At 42.0% G+C, this 21,738-nt stretch overlaps 1 protein-coding gene across 1 annotated transcript in view; it reads left to right on the top strand.

The window, feature by feature from the left end:
* Positions 1–19,186, top strand: part of NAT16 (N-acetyltransferase 16 (putative)) — a 60,932-nt gene extending 41,746 nt beyond the window's left edge. Inside the window, exons 2-4 of the mRNA XM_077470553.1 lie at positions 8,588–8,932; positions 11,138–11,362; positions 11,535–19,186. Coding sequence (XP_077326679.1) covers positions 8,735–8,932; positions 11,138–11,362; positions 11,535–12,086 — 975 coding nt within the window. The 5' untranslated portion in view covers positions 8,588–8,734 and the 3' untranslated portion in view covers positions 12,087–19,186. The remainder of the gene's footprint in view (positions 1–8,587; positions 8,933–11,137; positions 11,363–11,534) is intronic.
* Positions 19,187–21,738: the final 2,552 nt, after the last annotated feature.

Here is a 21,738-nt window from a genome sequence, read left to right as displayed (position 1 = left end):
TGCATTTAGGCATCCGGATGTGGTTGATGGAGACGACTTGCTGAAGTTCAAATAGAGCATCAGAATGGGGAAGAAAGGGCATTTAAGTGACTTTGAACGTGGCATGGTTGTTGGTGCCAGACGGGCTGGTCTGAGTATTTCAAAAATTGCTGATCTACTAGGATTTTCACGGACAACTATCTCTCGGGTTTACAGAGAATGGTCCAAAAAATAAAAAATATCCAGTGATTGACAGTTGTGTGGAGGAAAAGGCCTTGTTGATGTCAGAGGAGAATGGGCAGACTGGTTTGAGATGATAGAAAGGCAACAGTAACTCAAATAACCACTCGTTAAAACCAATGTATACAGAATACCATCTCTGAACGCACAACACATCGAACCTTGAAGCAGGTGGGCTACAGCAGCAGAAGACCCCACCGGGTGCCAGTCCTGTCAGCTAAGAACAGGAAACAGAGGCTACAATTTGCACAAGCTCCCCAAAATTGGACAATAGAAGACTGGAAAAACGTTTCTTGGTCTGATGACTTTTGATTTCAGCTGCAACATTTAGATCAGGGATCCTCAAACTACGGCCCTCCAGCTGTTGCAAAACTACACATCCCATGAGGCCTTGTAAAACTCTGACATTCACAGACATGACTGGGCATGATGGGAATTGTAGTTCCTGAACAACTGGAGGGCCGTAGTTTGAAGACCCATGATTTAGATGGTAGGGTCAGAATTTGGCATAAACAACTTGAAAGCCTGGATCAACTCTTCAGGCTGGTGGTGGTGTAATGGTGTGCAGGATATTTTCATGGCACATTTTGGGCCCCTTAGTATAAGGTGACCAGATTTTTTAAATGAAATCTGGGGACATATTTTTGTTCAACTAGTAATGGCGGCAATAAGCGACTCTCTGCCCGTTGCCTTGAAGCCTGTCAAGTCTTAATCTCCGGGCCCCGGCTACTACTGGGTGGGGAGCAGAAGAAGATCACTCCAGCCAGGGAAGGCAAGGAGATGGGCAGGTGGCTGGTCGGGACTTGAGCCAAGGCAGAAGAACAAGCGAGCAGGAGCGGAACGAGTATGCACCTGAAACTCAAGAAATATTCCCTCCGCTCCGGCCAGCACAGATAATGAAAAAAATCCACCCCCACCCCCTAAGCTGGTAGGAGAGGCAGAGCGGGGGGGGGGGGAGTAATTGTGATTTTTTTTTTTTTAATTCTGCACTGACCTTCTTCGAAATTGCCCCAGCCCCTGTTCAAATCCAAACCGGGGACAGACTTGGTTCGGGGACAGTGTCCTCAATCCGGGGACTGTCCCCGGAAACCGATGTCTGGGGACATGTCTGGTCACCCTATCATAGTACCAATTGAGCATACACTACAACCTACCTGAGTATTGTTGCTGACCATGTCCATCCCTTTATGATTACAGTGTCCCCATCTTCTGATGACTCCTTCCAGCAGGATAATGCACCATGTCACAAAGCTCCAGTCATCTCACCACTGGACAATGAGGTCACTGTACTCCAATGGTCTCCACACTCACCAGATCTCAATCCAATAGATCACCTTTGGGATATGGTGGAAAGGGAGATTCGCATCATGTAAGTGCAGCCGAAAAATCTGCAGCAACCGTGCGATGCTATCATGTCACTATGAACCAAAATCCCAGAGGAATGTTTAAAACGCCTTGTTAATTCTATGCCACGAAGATTTAAGGCAGTTCTGAAGGCAAAGGGGGGTCCAAGCCGGTATTAGCAAGGTGTACCTAATAAAGTGGCCGGAGAGGGGTGTAGAGAATTAAACACTTTCAGCTCTCAGTGTAAGAAGGCTTAGATTCCCTATCAGTCAAAGAGGAATTATTGCGGAAACCGTGACCAAAAAAGGAAAAGCAGAGGGCAAAAGACAAATCACCATTATTGCCTTTAGGTCAGCCTTTTTCAACCTTTTTTTTTTAACAAGGAGGGACCCTTAAAATAACTTTCAGGTCTCAAGAAACGCTTGTTAATAAATTATTATCAGCAAGAATAAAAATGACGAATGCCATAAAAATGACAACACTGATCATAATAACAATGGGCCAAAAAAAGAAATGCAAACACTAAAAATCGTAGTGCTCCCTCACATTGGTGGTCGGTGAATTGCTTCCTTTTGTTAGTGACCGGTAGAAAGGGCCCCTTCTCTTAGTGGTCCTTTGCAGAATGGTCCCTTTATACTGGTTCTTGGTGGGAAGAATTCCCCTAACAAATAGCTAAAAAAAGATCATTGGAGACCGTGGTCATTTATCTGAAAGGCAGAAATTGCTCAAGGAACCCCTAGCAACCTCTGGAGAAAACCTAGGTTTCCATGGAGCCTTGGTTGAGAGAGGCTTCTTTAGACCCCCCCGCGGCTGATCTTTCTCCATTACTGACCATGCCTTGTTCTGCACTGTGTGGAGGCAGCCAGCTTGGTAGAGGAGCATGAAGGAGCTTTGCCTCCTCATGTCAGAGCTGCTTCATGATGACTAGCAATCTGATGACTGGTGGAAATATTTTTAACTATCCTCACCTAAAGTGGCATTAAAGCCCCATTGGACACTTGTACCTACAGGTAAGCTTATGATGAAGCTTACCTGTAGGTACAAGGAATATCTCCTAAACGTGCAGCCGGTGACGTTACTGGCACATGTGTTCTGAAGGAATGGTGTGCGCATGCGGTTCCTTCAGAGCCCTGTGTTGTAAACATTGACTCCCTCGCTCATGTGTGGGAGTTACGTCATCATGGCTCGGCCATTTAAAGGACCAGAGCCCGCAAACCTGGAAATGGAAGCCCTGTCAGCGGTGAAAATGTTAATCTAGAGGGCTTCGTTTCAAAATAAGTCTTTCATAATGTGCTAGTATGTGTTGCATACTAGAAAATTATGACTTTAGCTTGCAGGAAGAAGATTTATATATTTTTTTAGTTAACTTTACTTCTGCTTTTAAAAGGATGGGCTTTTTTTGGAATCAAATCCCCTTGTTCCTTAAAGGGGTTGTAAAGGTAAATGTTTTTTCACCTTAATGCATTCTATGCATTAAGGTGAAAAACATCTCACACTGCCGGCGCCCCAGTCCCTCCGTTTTACTTACCTGACCCCTCGAAAATCCCGCGCTCGCCCCTGCTGTCCTCTTCGCCGCTTAGCCTGGCCGCTGATTGGCTGGAGTGGATGGATTGAAAGCAGCGCGGCCATTGGCTCGCGCTGCTGTCAATCACATCCAATGACGCAGCACGCCGGGGGGGCGGGGCCGTGTGATACAGCGAGTGGCTATAGCCGCCGGCTGTATCACGGGAGCGTGCCCGCAGGTGCTTCTCACCATGCGAGGGAGCTCGCATGAACGTGAGAAGTACCTGCGGGAGGAAGCAGAGACAGCAGCTGAGGGACCCTAGAAGAGCAAGTTCGGGGCCACTCTGTGCAAAACGAGCTGCACAGTGGAGGTAAGTATAACATGTTTATTATTTAAAAAAAATAAAATGTTTTACTTTACAATCCCTTTAATCCTCCTCAATCTACTGTATAAAGTGGAGTTCCACCCAAAAATGGAACTTACGCTTTTCGGAACCCCCCCCCCTCCAGTGTCACATTTGGCACCTTTCAGGGGAGAGGGGGGGAGCAGATACCTGTCTAATACAGGTATTTTGTGCCCACTTCTTGGCATAGATACCTGAGACACCCATGGGTATCTACGCTACTTGCGGCACCTTCTCCGACCCCCCCCCCCCCCCCGCTGTCTTCTGGGAGACACACAGGTCCCAGAAGACAGCAGGGACCAGTGGTATCGAGCAGCATGAGTCACGTATGCGCAGTAGGGAACCAGGAAATGAAGCCGCAAGGCTTGACTTCCTGATTCCCTTTACTGAAGATGGCGCCAGCAGCACCCGAGAGCCAACAAGATCAGCAGGCGCCCTGGACAGGTAAGTGTCCTTATTTTAAAAGTCAGCAGCTGCAGTATTTGTATCTGCTGACCTTAAAAAAAAAAAATCGGCTGAACTCCTCTTTAACTGCCATAGTGGTTTATAATGCAGTAAACTTGTCATCTTTCTAGGATATATTTTTTCTTCTCTATTTTTTTCTTACCTTTTTTTAAGTATAACGGTCCTAGCGGTAAGGTACGTTACGTACAAAGGTCCGCGTCCAGGTACGTAATTTCCTCTTCTGCCTCGAGCCCTCCCCCCCCCCCCACCACTGCCTTCTGGGACCTTTGTGTGTCCCAGAAGATGACAGGGCCATTCAGAAAGCGCCGCACAACTCGTGCATGTGCAGTAGATAACCGGCTGTGAAGCCTGAAGGCTCCAATGCCAGTTTCCCTTAGTTGCAATGGTGGCGCCTGCACCCAAGCCGATGGAATCAGCTTCAGGGAGGCAACATTAATGGATCCCAGGACAGGTTAGTGTCCTTATTAAAAGTCAGCAGCTACAGTATTTGTAGCTGCTGACTTTAAAAAAAAATTTTTTGAGGCCTGAACTGCGATTTAAAATGGAGGAACACTGCGCTGCTTACAGGGGTTTTTTTGGCCATTGAATGGTACAGTTTATCCATGAATATATATGGCCATTGGCCAACATGTATTTATATTGAGGACCCCGACTATTCCTTTGGGCAAGGACTAATGTGTTGTTGTACAGTTTATTATGGAGAGGTAGCCCTTGGTATAGTCATTCTTTGAGAAGAAACTGTTATCCACATAGTCAACATATAGCATCCGAATTTAGAAGATCTACCGTATTTATCGGCATATAACATACACAGGCGTATAACACGCACATTAATTTTAAGAGGGAAGTTTCAGGAAAAAAATTTAAATTTTAAATAAGGAAGTAAAATAAGGGTCAGTGCCCATCTGCAGCCTCACCATTGCCATCAATGCAGCCTGATCAATGCCCACCTGCAGCCTCACAAGTGCCATCAATGCAGCCTCTCCATTGCCATCATTGCAGCAGCCTCACCATTGCCATCAATGCAGAAGCCTTACCTTTGCCATCAGTGCAGCCTGATCATTGCCCATCTGCAGCCTAGAGGGGACAGGGAGGGAGGCGGGATGAGTGTCGACAGATTACATACAGTGAGAATCTCCTATGATAGACAGAACAGTGGTCCAATGGCAGCCCAGGAGACGGGACTTCCTATTACAGAGGCCGCCAAGTAAACAGGAGATTTTCACTGTATGTAATCTGATGACGCTCACTCCACCCCCTTCCCTGTCCACTCCGAGGCAGCTAAAATTGAAGTACTGGCGTATAACACGCACACGCTGTTTGCACCCGATTTTCATGGTGAAAAAGTGAGTGTTATACACCAATAACTACAGTAATTCCAACTATTTACTGGAGGTGTGTCTTTCCATTATAATGTCACACGCCTAGCGCAGGTGGTCAGGCACTATAGTTGGCTTTTGTGTTCGGCTTTTGTGTTCTTCACCCATAGCAGCCCCGTTCCCATAAGGCAAGCAGGTCTACCGGTACTTGATTGACCCCAGGTCTTATACACAATGCAAAAGTTCCTGGCTACCATGCCAGGGCAGGTGCAAACTGAGCACAGTAAACCGATACTTGCACTTGGCAGACAGGCAAAGTGGTTTGCATCAATAACCTTGCAGGTGGACAGACAGGGAGCATAAATTACATCCAAAACCAGGATGCTGGAATAAGACCAACAGCTGTCTTGGAACTGGAGTGTTAAACCCTGCTTAGATTATCCCCCTCTGAGGAGAGCCCCTCAGACCCTTAGAGGCAGATCAGGCATTAGACACCAGACCATCAGGAGCATCTGGCACAGGACCATCAGGCTGGGCACCCGGAACAGGAACTTCAGCCTGGGCATCTAGCACAAGATCATCAGGCAGGGCATCTGGCACAGGACTATCAAGCTGGGCATCCAGAACAGGATCATTAGGCTGGGCATCCAGCACCAGACCATCAGGCTAGGCATCGGTCAGGGGATCAGCAAGGTCAGGTTGGTTAGCAGAAAGTCTATGCAGCCAAACTAGACGGTAGACAGAGAACTAGTAACGTCAGGCTGGATAGCAGGTGATATGCCACTGGAGTCAAGCACGATAGCTGGAACACAGGCTGAATGTGGCTTAGAGAAAAGGTTGAGGGCACCACCTGGCTGCATGAGACAGTCTATCCAAAGGATAATTGGAACTTCTTAGGTTTGAGCAGAGGGTAGTTGCAGTAGGGTGAGGCAAGGTTACATAAAGTCCAGAATATGAAAAAGCAGGAGGCTCAATTGGCATGGGCTGGACCAGAATAACTGGTGGAGAGGCAGACTGGACCACATCGGCAGGTGTAGAGACAGACTGGACAGCATTGACAGGTGTATAGACAGCAGAACTTTGGGACAAGTTAGTCTGGATGTGCGTCCAGGGACGTTTAGGGACAGGCAAAGGTAGGGATAAGCCAGAGGGCCTGACTTTTCAGGACAGGTTTTGCAAGCTTTTACATAGGAACAGAAGTCCTTTTGGAGAGAGGGCTACCAAAGCCCACAAGAAACCAAAGAAAAAGCTTTAGTAATCCCCGGGTGCCCAGCTGTCTTAGCATCATGTGCTTCTGAAAGCACTTAAAGCCAAAGGTAGAGGGGAACAAACAGCTTTCCAGGGGGTAAATTGGGCAGAGCACTAGACTGTGCCTTTAAAATACAGTCGAAAAGGTCAGGGGAAAGGGCCCCATCACTTGTGCTGATGGTAAGATATTGTGAAACTAGCGCCTCCAGGAAAGTCATGGTAGGCAATGGGAATTTTTACACAGTACAGTAATTGAACAATTGCATGTTACCCATTTGTGGGAGGAAATGTGACAGGATGACCATACAGGAGCCCAACTGAGAGACAGTTGTCATTCTATAACAGGAAGTCCCCAAACAAGAATCTTCATGGGAGGATCACCAGGGATTATTTTATTAACACTGAAGTTTTAAAATGACTGGAAACAACTTTTGAAGTTACATTAAGGCCGCGTACACACGGGCCGACTGTATGGCGTACTTAGTCCGTCGAAACACATTTCAGCGGACAGTCCGCTCGTGTGTGGGCTTCAGCGGACTTTTTCAGCGTGCAGTCTGGCGTACTAAGTATTTCGGAATTTCCGTAATTCTGTCCGTCATACTTTGGTTTCAGTGGACAATCCGCTCGTCAGTAGGCTAGTTCGACGGACTAAGAATGGCGCATGCTCAGAAAGGATTTACACGGCGGAAGGGTGCATTGCTGTGTATTGGACTTCCTATTTCTAGTCCCGTCGTACGTGCTGTACACGTCATCGCGCAAGCTTTCGACGGACTGTTTGTGCATCCGTGTGTGGTCAAGTCCGTTCATTCGAAAGTATGACGGACTGTCCGTCGGATTGTATGACGGACTAAGTAGGCCATACAGTCCGCTCGTGTGTACGTGGCCTAACATATTAAACCTTACATGAGATATATTAGTAATTGAGTTTACATCTACCTTAAGTCAATATAATTTCCAGTACCCTATCGGAAGGACAATTACCGGTGACTTTCCACCCTGCAGGGTTCATATGATACATTTTTGTGCCTGTGTGTCATTTTATGTTGTAGAATTGATTCGTTCACTCACGTGCCTATGTTCCTATTAGCATGTGACAGGCAGTAGAAGAAAATGATGAGGTCTATTGAATAATTGACATTTAGATGTGTGAGTGAGAAGAGTGTAAACTAATGACCAGAGACTGGATAATGAAATGGAAAAACACCAAATGTTTCTGATACAACAGGGGATGAAGCGATATTGGTCAGGCCGTTGTCCATTAGAATTTTCCACTTCTCCCCACTTATAACTGTCTAAATTGTGGACTGCGGCAGAAATTTTGGACCACAAACAACTATTCAGTAGTGCCTTTAATGTGTATTTATAGCTAAAAGTTGTTTGTTAGTTTTGGATAGAGCAGGGAAAGGTGTAGACTCCTGTCAGTTTATTTTATGGTGAGATTTCCCTTCAATTTCTGTCCCAGAGACACAACAGTGAGTAACTCAAATTCATATATGTCACCATTAGAAGATTTCCCCTCGCCTCTTGTTCCGATAACAACTTGACACAATGTGACAATGGTTATCAGGACAAATAGAGAGGGTAAATCTTCTTAGCTTGAACAAAAAATGGCAATACTTCCATTTTGGATATATTGTGAGGCACTAAACTAACAATTGGTTTCTTTTGTCTATTTGGATATTAAAGTGAGACTACTATATTGTCCTTCCTGACTGCCCACCTGCCATGGTCATTTGAGAGGGTCTTGCTTGTGCTGAAAGATTTTTTATATTGGGGTGAGACCGTGGAGAGGGTGTTGGCAGATGTTGGAACTTCATCATGGAGATCTTACTACTGCAGTCCAAGAGTCTCAAAAGAAGCCAAATCAATGAATTATCTAATCATTATCCAGTAATACTAATAAAAGATCTGAAATACTTACCTTTTCATGACACAATACAGCTCAAAGTTACTTTGTTGGTCACGTGACCAAAATCTTATGTTGGCTGAAATAATTTGAAAGTAGAGCTTAGATCCACTTTATAGATCGTAGGTCTGCTTATTATTTTTCTGTCTCTCTTTATGACTGGGCCTTTTGTTTTTTAGATTCCCTGTAACGACTCACTCCCTGGATTTATATTTTTTGACAAGATTTTGAGCCTTCCTGCCACTTGGTTGGTCCATAATTTCTGCTGAGGTTTTGGTGGCTTCCTCACTTTCTTCCATAATTTCCCCTGCTCCAGTGGCTCCCACATGAAGCTTGAAGCGATTCCTGGTGCCCCCCAAGATGGGGACCTAGAATTTGTGCTGGCCACAGAGAAGGAATTTGAAGAAATTGTGTCCATGTCTCATGGGATATATGGAGGATTGGATTATCTGCCAAGTCGCTATCACAGCTGGGTGAACGAGAAGGACCGGATGGTGGTACTGGCCAAGAAAAAAGGAGATGTTGTAAGGATGTGTCATCACCAACAGACATATGAACTTGCTCCTCCTACAGGTTTTCTGTTTAGTGTTTAGTGCTAAGTAATGTTGAGAATGAAGAAAGTCAATTCCCCAGCAATAGGGAACAAATGAAACAATTACACACAGCCTAACTTGATGTTGCAGCTTTATATGTTTAGGGGAAAAATGTTAAACCACCAATGTTTAGCCTTTTTAAGATTGGCCACAGGTTTCTCTCAAGCATCTAGATCAATGATTATCAACCTTATTGTCAAAATCTTCATTGCATTTTCTCTGATAGAAAAAAGTATCTGTAGGCATCCTGACTATTTTATGTGCAGTAATAATAATATACTCAGGGGTCTTAAAGCAGAGGACACAAGATAGGCAGTCCCCCGAAAATGTTGACTTATAGAACTAATTGGTAAAAGTACCAAGATCATCTTCTAAAATGTTTTCACCGATTTCACTTCCTCTTTCAAAATCCAAGAGATGTAGCCTAAGAAGAGAAATCGCTTAAAGCTGAGTTCCACCCATTTTGACATGTTCCTCAGATCATAATGCCCACCCGCAGTACAGTCGTAAATTAATATACTATTTTTTTAAAATGTATTTAGGCAGCACTTTCGGTATTGGTCGTCTAGGCAATTTTGGTATTAGGCAATTCCCTTGGACTCCTGGGACATCAGCGTCCTCTATCCCAGGAGTCTTAGGAAGCCCTCCTGACCGCACTTGCCAAGTTCTCTTTTGATTGACAGGTTGCCATAACAATTGGCCAATAACTTCAGCTGATGCCACCGATGCTATGGCGACCTGTAATCAAGAAAGTGTGCCACTGAGTGTCATCACTGCGCAGGCGTGAGATTGGGAGGTGCATGGTAGTCAGCTACACAGAATCCTGGAAATACACAGGAGCGGGATTCAGATGCCCACATTTCTGATGGCCGCTACCTGCCAGGATGATATAAGAAATAACAAATGTATAATTAAAAAGTATGAAGACAGTTATGACAACATTTTTATTACTCAGGGGTCTTAAAGCAGAGGACACAAGATAGGAAGTCCCCCGAAAATGTTGACTTATAGAACTAATTGGTAAAAGTAGCAAGATCATCTTATAAAATGTTTTCACCGATTTCACTTCCTCTTTCAAGTTCAAGAGATGTAGCCTAGGAAGAGAAATCGCCTAAAGCGGAGTTCCACTCATTTTGACATGTTCCTCAGATCATAATGCCCACCCACAGTACAGTCGTAAATTAATATACTATTTTTTTTTAAATGTATTTAGGCGGCACTTTCGGTATTGGTCGTCTAGGCAATTTTGGCATTAGGCAATTCCCTTGGACTCCTGGGATATCAGCGTCCTCTATCCCAGGAGTCTTCGGAAGTCCTCCTGGCCACACTTGCCATCCAAGTTCTTTTTTGATTGACAGGTTGCCATAACAATTGGCCAATAACTTCAGCCGACGCCACTGATGCTATGGCAACCTGTAATCAAGAAAGTGTGCCACTCAGTGTCATCACTGCGCAGGCGTGAGATTGGGAGGTGCATGGTGGGTAGTCAGCTACACAGAATCCTGGAAATACACAGGAGCGAGATTCAGATGCCCACATTTGTGATGGCCACTACCTGCCAGGATGATATAAGAAATAACAAATTTATAATTAAAAAAGTATGAAGACAGTTATGACAATATGCAAATTATATAGTTGAGTACTAAGATTCATGGGATGCTTTTGTTAAAGAATTGCTTAGGAGACTGGAGCTTCACTTTAAGAGACAGTCGATAGTAAGCAAATGTAGATGCATGCTGTAATACTGGGAGGAGATTTGCTCTGCAAAATACTCATTAGGCGTGATATAACGGGTTGCTATGCTGTCTATCAGCCTACATGGGGAAATGTAAAGGCAGAGGTGCAAATATCATGTTATTGGGGTGCAATCACTACAACCCATAGGAATTGTTACCCTGATCAGAACTGAGGTTAATACATGATCCAAAATGTTGGCTACAGGTTGATAACATCAGGTAAGGGACTTTGATTAGGGATAGGCATAGCTACAAATGAAAAAATCAGGCTGTTGTTTATTTTGGCCCTTGACCTGCAGTGTCCAATTTGATAATAAAGGTGGATACTGGAGTTAAGGTAAATGTGAGTAGAGTGTTCACATATGGAACCCTGATGTTTTTGTTCTCCCCCCTGCTTTAGATTGGCCTCATCTCTATGTTTGTGGTGGATGGAGGGGAAACAGCTCTTCTAGAAGGGCTCCGTGTGGCACCCTGGGAGAGAGGCAGAGGAATAGCTGGAGTGCTTCAGAGGTTTGGTTGCCAGCTGGTGAAACATCGATACCCAAGTGTCAAAGTAATTAGGTTGACCAGGGATGACAAGCTGACTCCAAAGGAACTTAACAAATACAAAGTAATTTCTAAACAGGTAAAGTTGCATGGAACAACAGTAGAAAACTGTGGTGGAACAGGACATTACATTATTCCAGCTTTATTTTGAAATATGTTTTTTCTCTCTGTCTCCCTGTCCTTTCCTCATGTCCCATTTTCCATCAAACTATTCCCCTCTTATGCTTTCTTTTCATTACCTTCCTTACCAGGGCATACTACTTGTTCATTTGAATGCACCTGAACTCTCCTCCCGATTATCTTCCATTCCACTACCCCCTGGGCCATCACGTCCTTCTCCACCCATCCTCTTGTCTCCTGAAGAGGTCCAAGGAGTCTTCCTGGAGCGTGGGGGCCTACTGAAGGATCTTCTGCCCAATCAAACACTCATCCAGGACTGGCAGCCCTTCCAAGCCTTGCCTGGCAATCATGACCTGCTCCGCCGCAAATCTATTCGCTGGATGGCAGATGACAGCATTCGGCCAAGGGTGGCTTCTCTGTGCACCGCACCATTCCCTGTACCGGCAGGGCCTCTCTGCTTCTACCTCAACATTGATGTCTTTGGCTCTGGTTTAAGGGGGGCACAAGAGCAGTTGCTGTCTCACCTAGCAGCACATGTGCCATTGTTACCAGCAGATGTAAAATGCCAGCTGTTCCTGCCACCTAACATGTGGAGGCCCATGGCTGATTTTTGCACTAATGTATTAGGTTTAAAGCTGGACAAAGGGTACACAGAGCAATATCTCCTAGAAGCAGATATATAGAGGGGATTCATACCCTACTTACAGCAAGGGGGCAGGAATGACCCCATCTCAGTAATGCTAACAGCCTTCTTTAGCTGAGCCTACACATCAAACATACTGTACATGTTGACCCATGATACTACACCCCCTTATACACTTTTTGCCGCTACTGTACATATGTCATTCTCCTACAGAACAAAACCATAGATTATGCTCAATAACCAGTATGCTTCCCTGTACAGATAACAGTAATTCAAAGTAATATTTCATGTCGTCCCTGATGAAACCCCAGCTTTTTTTTTTACCTAATATTTTTTTTTCTAACAGTTAACAATTTTTGCACCAAAATAAGGTAATTTGTGGCACTTATTTTTACATACTGGGAGGTGCGTTAAATCTATTTTCCTTAGTTCCTGAGAGGATTAAATAATGGTAACATACAAAATTAGCAATCGCTTTTAAGATACCATTGCCTTCAGCTGTATATATACAACAAGAAGGAGGCCTTCCCTTTTGTACTATGTTGCTAACATTGCACTATACATGTGAGGGTATATATGAGTGTTTGTGTGTGTATATATAATATATTTATTTATACGCAGTATAAGTAGGGGAGTTTGAAACAAAATAAGGGTGGGTTGGGGGTTTTGTACTCTGTACTGAGATAACTGGGTGTGTGATAAAATATTTATATATTTATTGCACTTTTAAAAAGAGCAAGGGAGGGTAAGAAAAATGCACTGTAATGTATGTATATATACATACACATACACCTTTTGTAGAATACATGTAGATAGGTACCTGAGATATATCATCAGGTAGCTATGTGCAATAATTACCTGTAGAGGAGAAATATTTAGAAGTATGCAATAATTTGCACTACACATACTGATTTTAACATGTGGTGGTTACCTAGAGAGAAGAGGAAGCCAGGTTGTGGACTTAACCATTGCTCATGAAGCAATTCTCCATATTCTCCTGAATATGTGGTCTTTTTGATCATTACTAAATGCATAGGCTATATTCTCATGAAAATGTAGTGTTGGTGATGTCTCTGGTCTCTAGTACTTGGATGGGATATGTTCTCATTAATATAAAGTCTCAGTGATGCCACTGGTCTCTAGTGATTGGACGGCCTGTGTTCTCATGAATATGAAGTTTCTGTGATGTCCCTGGTCTCTAGTTATTGGTCAGTCTGTGTTCTCGATAATATGGAGGGTCAATGATGTTAATGGTCTCTCATGATTGGACGGGTTGTGTTCTCATCATTATGAAGTGTCAGTGATGTCACAGGTCTCTCGTGATTGGATGTGCTGGGTTTTCATGAATATGAAGTGTTATGATGCCACTGGTCTCGAGTGATTGGAAGGGCTGTGTTCTCATGAATATGAAGTGTCAATGATATCACTGGTCTCTAGTGATTGGTCAGTCTGTGTTCTCGATAATATGGAGTGTCAATGATGTTACTGGTCTCTCGTGATTGGACGGGTTGTGTTCTCATGAATATGAAGTGTCAGTTATATCACAGGTCTCTCGTGTTTGGATGTCCTGGGTTCTCATGGTTGTGATGCCACTGGTCTCTAGTGATTGGAAGGGCTGTGTTCTCATGAATATGAAGTGCTGTGATGCCACTGGTCTCTAGTGATTGGAAGGGCTGTGTTCTCATGAATATGACGTTTTCGGGGATGTCACTGGTCTCTAGTGATTGGACAGGCTGTGCTCTCATAATTATGAAGTGTCAGTGATGTCACTGGTCTTTAGTGATTGGAAGGGCTGTTCTCTCGTGAACATAAAGTGTTGTGATGTCACTAGTCTCTAGAGATTGGACGGGCTGTGTTCTTATGAATATGACGTTTCTGTGATGTCACTGGTCTCTAGCAATTGGATGGGCTGTGTTCTTATGAATATGACGTTTCGGTGATGTCACTGATCTCTAGAGAACAGAAGGGCTGTGTTCTAATGACTATGAAGTTCCAGTAATGACAATGGTCTCTAGAGAAGGGACAGGTTGCATTTTCATGATTATAAAGTGCCTCTGATATCACTGGTTTGCATACCCATTAAAGCTAGACCGTAACTTGGCTTCCTCTCCTTTGAAAATGTGCCTAGAACATTTCAAAATATGAATAGGTTTTAATATTTATTGACCATAGGATAGTCACTAAAATCCTGCTTGTAATCCTGCTTTAAAATAATACCAGCACTACATTACATAGAAACACTGGACTATCATGTAGTCAGCTCCTGAGGTCACTACTGTAGATCTTTGCCCATAAAGATAGAACAGTCTGTCCTATAATTATTAAGTTATACTCCTTTTTTTTTTTTTTTCTCTCTTACAGGATCAATCCTCATGCAGGAAACAGGAATTTCGAAAGAAACAACTCAGTCACTCGGATTGATTAGTGCCATTGTCATGTATAAAACATTTAAAGCATTAACCCTAGTTGGGTGGGGGTCTGAGGGAGGGGTCATAGATGGCAATATTGGTGTATAACAATACCACCGTAGCAACCACAAAATATAAGAATCCAGTCTGGGTGGATTTACGGTGTCTGTACAGTTTTGAGTTTTTTTTTCACAAATGCAACCAAAAAACAAAGAAAATAATATAAAGGATAGCTATTGATATTATATAGGCACATGAACAGATGATAGTGATAGAACAAGTTCTTAAAAAAGATAAATAATGACAGAAAAGTTATTATATGAAAAATAACTAGCTTATAATTTCCTAAATGGTAACAAAACGTACTCAAAAGGCATAAAACTTGGTTGACCATCTTCTGTTTTGGTGCCATATCTAGCGAGTACTCACTCCTGGTTTCAACCCTTCAATCTAATTGTAGTCTGAATGACCTTTTGGACCTCTAGACTACATGTTGTCCCTTTATTCTCCTCTCTGCTTCAAACTAAGAATTTTAAGAGGTGAGTTGGAAGAATTACATACATAGTTAGTAGTTAGTCTGGTTGAAAAAAGACACAAGTTCATCTAATTCAACCAATAGCTAAAGTACATTTCAATGCTCCGGTATGACAGTCCCAAAAGTCCCAAATCCAAGTATTGATTCACAAGCCTCATAAAGTAAAAAATCTTCCTTTACCTTCCCTGACGGAGCCAAATCCTCCTTCATTTGTGTCACACAAGCTCCCCCTTCCAGACACTGCAGCATGCAGTGGGGGGGTTGCATCAAAACACGGAGTGCTGTCAAACTAGAAAGCAGTGGGTTTGACTAGGTAATGATTGAGAAGATACGCACTTGTGAATCAGCTGTGATAATGCTGATAACCAAGCCCTCTGCAACATTTTTTTCATCCCACTGTAGTGAAAAGTAGGTACAGCCTCCATGAGTGTGGCAACTCTGCTCTGAGTTGAAGAGCAGTGCAGCATTGTTCTCACACCATCACAGGAAGCTCCAGTCACTGGCAGGACTTTGCCAGATGGCTAAGAGTAAATTGTAAGTACAAATGCACTTACAATTTAGTGTTGCGGTACATATATTTAAAGTATAATTTACAGGCTACATGCCTTTCCTCCCCACACACACTACCTTGGTGTTTGCTTAATTGATTAGCACGGATTTGTCCCATAACTCAAAAGACATCCAACCAGTGCAATTTATTTGCTTACTTGTTGAATACTCAATAAAACATGACGTGTCTGATTCCATCTTGACCAAACTTCCAATATTCAGGCATATTTGGAAGCCATTGGAAGTTAAATCCTACTTCTCATCAAAGTGTTTTTCTTAGTTCAGCTTCAAATAAGGAAGCGTTAGTGGGGAGATAGACAGCGATAAACCTTGACAGACCCAAGTTCAAGTATCACCAGAAGAACATGAACAGGATCATTGCCCAACCACTGTTTAGAGAAATGTTAAAATTATGACCTGTTGGGGGTACATTGAGGCTGGTATCTCAAGCCATCTCAATTGTATCTCAAAACACGTTTTTTTTTTTGATAGAATGATAAAGGGTAAGCATCTTTTTCACTGTTCTCTGTCCAATTTGACTTTGTCCTTCACTTCCAGCCCCTGTTACAATATATTAGCAGGTCAAGAAGTAAGAAAGACCTCCTAGAGGGACACGGGGGAGCAAAGCACTCTTTTTCTTAGTATAGTAGAGGAAGATTAGAACATTCTTCATGTTGTTGTAGCTGCCTGTGCCACAGCTTGAGATTTTCCCCAATTCACCAAGACAGAAAGAGACGGGACATCTCCCCAACAAGACCCAAGACAGAAGTCAAAAACCTAAACATGCGAAAATGAGGAGCTGGATTCTACTTATCAGTAGGTTAATCACATTCATACTGGGGGAACAGTGGCTCCAGTGTGTCTGCTCTTAACAAAAACAGGTACTCTTTAATAAAGAGGGGACCAAGTGTTGAAGAACAACATGTAAAAAGTCTAATGAGAACACCAAACCAAAGGTCTAGGTGTCCAAGTTCTTTAATATCAAAGTATTTTTATAGTTCATAAACGAAAACATAAAGCAGCCAATGCATTTCAGGTGCTCAAAGATCTCACTCTTCTTCAAGGCATTAAAATATTTCTGTATGTGTTTTATAGCCCTGAAGAAAGGGAGAGGTCCTGAACCACACTGGTTGTTTTATGTTTTCTTGGTATGACTTGATACCAATATTAAAAAATGTTGGACTCCTGGACCTTTGCTTTGCCAAACTCATTACACTTTGTACAAGTAGAAATTAAATACACGAGAAAGGTTCTAACCCTTCCCGATATATCCAAAAATAGAAAAAAAGCAAGATTGGAGATAGATTTTTTAGAAAACCAAGTAATACAATTTGGAATGATGAATGTTCTTGCTTAGTTAGCCCTTGTACACACGGTCGGAGATTCCGACAGAATGTGTCCTATCGGACCGGTTTGTCGGGTAATCCGACTGTGTGTGGTATGTATCGGACTGTTTCCGTCGGAATATCCGACGGACCCAATTTTCCAACTTGTTGGAAATATTTTCCGACAAACTGGTCCGATAGGACATACTCCGATCATGTGTAGAGAATTTTGATCGGACAAAGTGCCACCCATGCTCAGATCAAATTCCTACATCAAAGCTATTGGCTACTAGCCTGAACGTAGTCCCATCGTAACGAAATTACGTCATCACGTTCTGAATGATCGGATTTTTCGACAACTTTGTCCGACCGTGTGTATGCAACAGTTTCGGACAAGATCCGACGGACAAAATCCGATGGACAAAATCCGACGGATTTGGTTGTCGAAATCTCCGACCGTGTGTACAGGGGTTTAGCCCTTTTTGAAGGGATTTTGTCACTCTGTCTCTCATGTAAAAATGTATCTTTCCACCTATATCTTTCATTTAACTTAATCTCTTCTAACATCAGTCTCCCAGAACTTGGACTACCTTTCTAGAAACTTCAGACAAGCAACCTAGGTATAATACTGTAGGTACATGCCGTTGGCTTATTATGGGAACCTATGGACAAAGCCTACAGCTACCTTAAACACAAAACTATCACCCATACACTCCCAAAAATAAGCAGATGACCAAAGCCTACAGACATGCAACTAGAAACACACTTTCACAGCTTGTAGGGGCACAACTGTTGGAATTTTGCACCAAAATTTAAAGTTCACACAAAAGAGTACATGTATACATGTCAGCATCGCCAAACCACATCCTTATTTTAAGTTAAAAATTACCTCTCACTTGCCATAAACATAAAGCTGCTTCTGATCTACCTTATGGGATCTAAGGCCTCGAAAGCCTAGATCATACGGTCTTTGGCTGCCATGAGCATTGTAGTGCTTTCAGGTCATTAGAGCCTACATAGAGTCTATTAGCAAATAGTCTGCTATACTTGATATGAGGATCAGCAATGAACTGTTCCTACACTGTAGCAGTAAGCAGAACCTGACTTTATGCATATATATATATACCTGTATATACTGTATTTACAAATTATGCATAGAGTTTAAAGAAAAAAACAAAAACAATAGTACATACTAGTAAGATTATTTATGACGCTGGTCTCTTTCACAGGTATATAGACAAAGTCTTTAATAGATTCCCTTCAAACACACAATCCCTGGCTCAAGACTAGCACACACAACTGTAAAAGCACTTAGCAGTGAACACAAGCACTTCATTCTAAGCACATTATTAGAGCCCACAGCTGCCAATAAAAAGCACAAAAAAAACTAAAAAAACCTTGCGGCACCCACAGTGCTAATTGATTCAAAATTCCAATTGCATCTACAGAAAATTAAATGCCATGTGGGCATTTTGCCATCACGTTAAATCCTTTTTTTTTTTTTCAGGTTGTTTTAAAAAAGAGAAGCGACGGGGTTGTAGCGTGTGTAGTGTAATGAAATTATGTTTGTTTCACGAAGAAGGAAAATCACTTGTGTGAAGTTTTGTAAGAAGCGAATGTAACTTTCATTGTAATCACAATGTCTGGATCATCTTGGGAAAAAAACGCAGTAAATGTGCTTGGCTCTTAAAAAAAAAAAAAAATCCTCAAATTCTGCCTAAAAATTTTCATCACATTACAAAAAAGAAAAGAAAATGATTATAAAATGATGGGGTAGTGGCCAGTATTAAATTTGGGACATCTTTGAAAAAAAAAAAAAAAGTAAACATATCCACATCCACAGGTTAAAAAAAAAGTGTCTGAAAAATGTCCATCACATTAAAAAAAAAAATTAAAATTAAAAATTTGATGTGGAGGTGGCCAGCATGAATTTGGATCTTCCTTGGAAATAAAAGCAAACATATGTGACATTGAAAAAAATACTCCCAAATATGTCTGAAAATTCCTATCACGTTTGAAAAAAAAAAAAAAAATGATTATAAATTGATGGGGGACTGGACAGCATTCATTTGGATCATCTTTGGGAGAAAAAAAAAAGTAAACGTATGTGGCACATTCATAAAAAAAAACACTCCCAGATTTGTCTGAAAAAAGTCCCCTTTCATTTAAGAAAAAATAAAAATAAAAATTTGATCGGGATGTGGCCAGCATGAATTTGGATCATCCTTGGAAAAAAAAGCAAACTTATGTGGCACAGTAAAAAAAAATATTCCCAACTGTATCTGAAAATTCCCATCACATTAAAAAAAAAAAAAAAAAAAAAGGAAATGATTAAAAATTAATGGGGATATGGTCCATGTGAATTTTGCTTTCTCTAGGTGCAGGCTTGTATCCAGCAATGCTCTGTTGTATATATGCTTTATTTTTCGTTAAACACCTCCATTTTGTTGGAAACTGGTTACATAAGTAGTTTCTCAGCATTCCTCTTTTTCTTGCATGGGATGATAAAGAGGGTGAGGAATAATTTGTTACAGTTGAATGAAATGAAAATGTAACATATCTTAGAAAGGTTGTGGACCTGATCTCCAGGTTTATAAATAATCAGGGATTCATTTTAGGGGTGGAAGTATTTTAGAAAGTTGATCAACTTACCCGTTTGGTCTACATTTGGATCCTGTAACACTCCACTTCTGGGTCATATGACTTAAACCCATCACTAGGCCATGCTACCTGACAGCCATTTGGATAAAGTCTCTGTTGACATCAGATTCATTGTGGCTTAACATCACATGACTCAGAACTGGTGTTTAGCGGGATCTCCTGGTCATGCCAGTCCATTAACATTCCATTACTCTACTCAACCTCTTTAACACTTCCCTCATGATGCCCAGCATAAGCTTGGAGTTTAGGTCCCCTTTGAAGGCAACCTTTGAGGATAATATATGGGTCAATGCCATTGATGACTGTTTTAGGTGCAAATTCTAAGGCTAACATGCGGATCCTGGCATAACAACTTAATGTAGCTTAGATATTCTGATTGCACACTTCTTTTTGGGTTGACGAGTCATAAAGACGAGTCACAAAGAAACAAAGAGATGATGACTTTTGAACCAATACCTTTAGGAAACCAGTCAGCATTGACATCTCAGGTGCTTTTATCCTCATTGGTTTACATTTGGGGGCTTGGGATTACTTTTTTATTTTGTTGAATTAAGCATTCCTAGTTAAGCACTTGCCATACAAATTCAGTGTGTCCCTTTCCTACAAACTTGCTACACACCTTGTGTTTCCATACCTTGCCTATGCACTTAAACAAGTCTTTGCTGTCCTTGAATTAACCTCTTCTCTAAATATTGTCCATACCTTATGGAATCTTGAAGTCCTTTTAGTTGAACCGAAATTGTTGTCCTTGCCTTTCTGCGTTGGATAACATTAGTAATGTTAATATTATGCAGAAAATGTTGATTTTAAAAAGATTGAATAAGATTCCAAAAAAAATTCTGGTGTGGTTTTCTTTGTGTGCGTCTCCAGTTGCTTAGTCGAATGCCGTTGGTAGAAGAGTCCCCTCTATAGCCTGTCAGTAATTTATAGGTGGTGTCTTTATCCATTGTGAGAAAAGCAGTTAATCATTCGTATGCTTAGGGACAGGGCCGGGACAAGGAGTGGGCAGGAGGGGCGGCTTCCCTGGGTTTATTGTAGGGATGTGGGCACCTTCCTTCTGTTACAAGGCTGACAGGAGTAGTGACAGCAGCATTGATTTTGACAAGCAAGTGACTTCTTGGCCTAGGATCACCCAAGCTTGCTCATCAGGGCAGTTTGGCATCTTTGCCCTGGGTGCTGAATGGCCTTGTTCCGACACTGGTTTTGGATTTCCAGGTCCTTTTGCATTGGTTATGGCTGAGGACTCTTGGCCGTCCAAAATTCATGTTTTGCATTGATGTACCAATAATTAAAGTAGATATTTTAATAGGTTTACAAGTCTTCATGAATAAATTCCTAAAACATCAACATGTGGAGAGACAGTATAATGGCAGGAGGGCTAGTTTATCAAAATGTAATTTTTCTACTCATCTTCCTTAATTACTCCCTAATTTTGAATTTTTTTGGTAGAAGAGCCACTGCTATGGCCATCAGTTACATAAAAGTGTTCTTATCTATTGTGAGCATAGGGCTTAATAATGCTTATGGGCTATCGGATACTTTTGCAGTTGTTATGGATGAGTAATTGGTAGCCCAAAATGCATTATGCATTGTTGTACCCATTGGATAAAGTAGACATTTCACTGGGTTTGCAAGCCTTTATGAATACATTCCTAAGATGCACCATGTAATCTGATGACAGTCTCATGCCAGGAAGGCAAATTAATCAACATTCTTTTATTCAGCCTCATACCTCTGTAACAATACACAGCAGACTGAAGCTTGGAGTTTAGGTCTATTTTAAAGGTAACGTTTAAGCATAAAAATATGGGCTTGATGACTTTTATTAAGGTTCAAATTTTAGGGTCAACAAGCCGACCCTGGCTTAACTACCTAATGTGTCTGAATGCAGCTCAGGTGTTCTGATTGTACACTTCTTTTGGGTAGACAAATTATTAAGGCTGGCAACACATTATACAATTGTCTGGTACAATTTTCCTTTAGATTAACCAAAACCATATAATATGAGGTCAAACACTTTGAATTTGTATGCTATCAGGCAGGCCCTTGCACTACATAGTTAAAGGTATATCTAAAGGAAATTAAATATGAAAATTGTATAATGTATGGCCAGCTATAGTCATGAAGAAAAGACGAGGATGCCAGCTCTGGAATCTGCACTTATAGAAAACTAGTTGGTACTGACATCTCAGAAGCTTCTATCTTCATCCATTT

This window comes from Lithobates pipiens, unplaced genomic scaffold (genome assembly GCF_037356315.1).
Source record: "Lithobates pipiens isolate NorthernLeopardFrog02 unplaced genomic scaffold, aLitPip1_a1.2 Scaffold_8, whole genome shotgun sequence".
Classification (NCBI taxonomy): Eukaryota; Metazoa; Chordata; class Amphibia; order Anura; family Ranidae; genus Lithobates; species Lithobates pipiens.
This window is presented reverse-complemented; position numbering and strand designations above follow the sequence as displayed.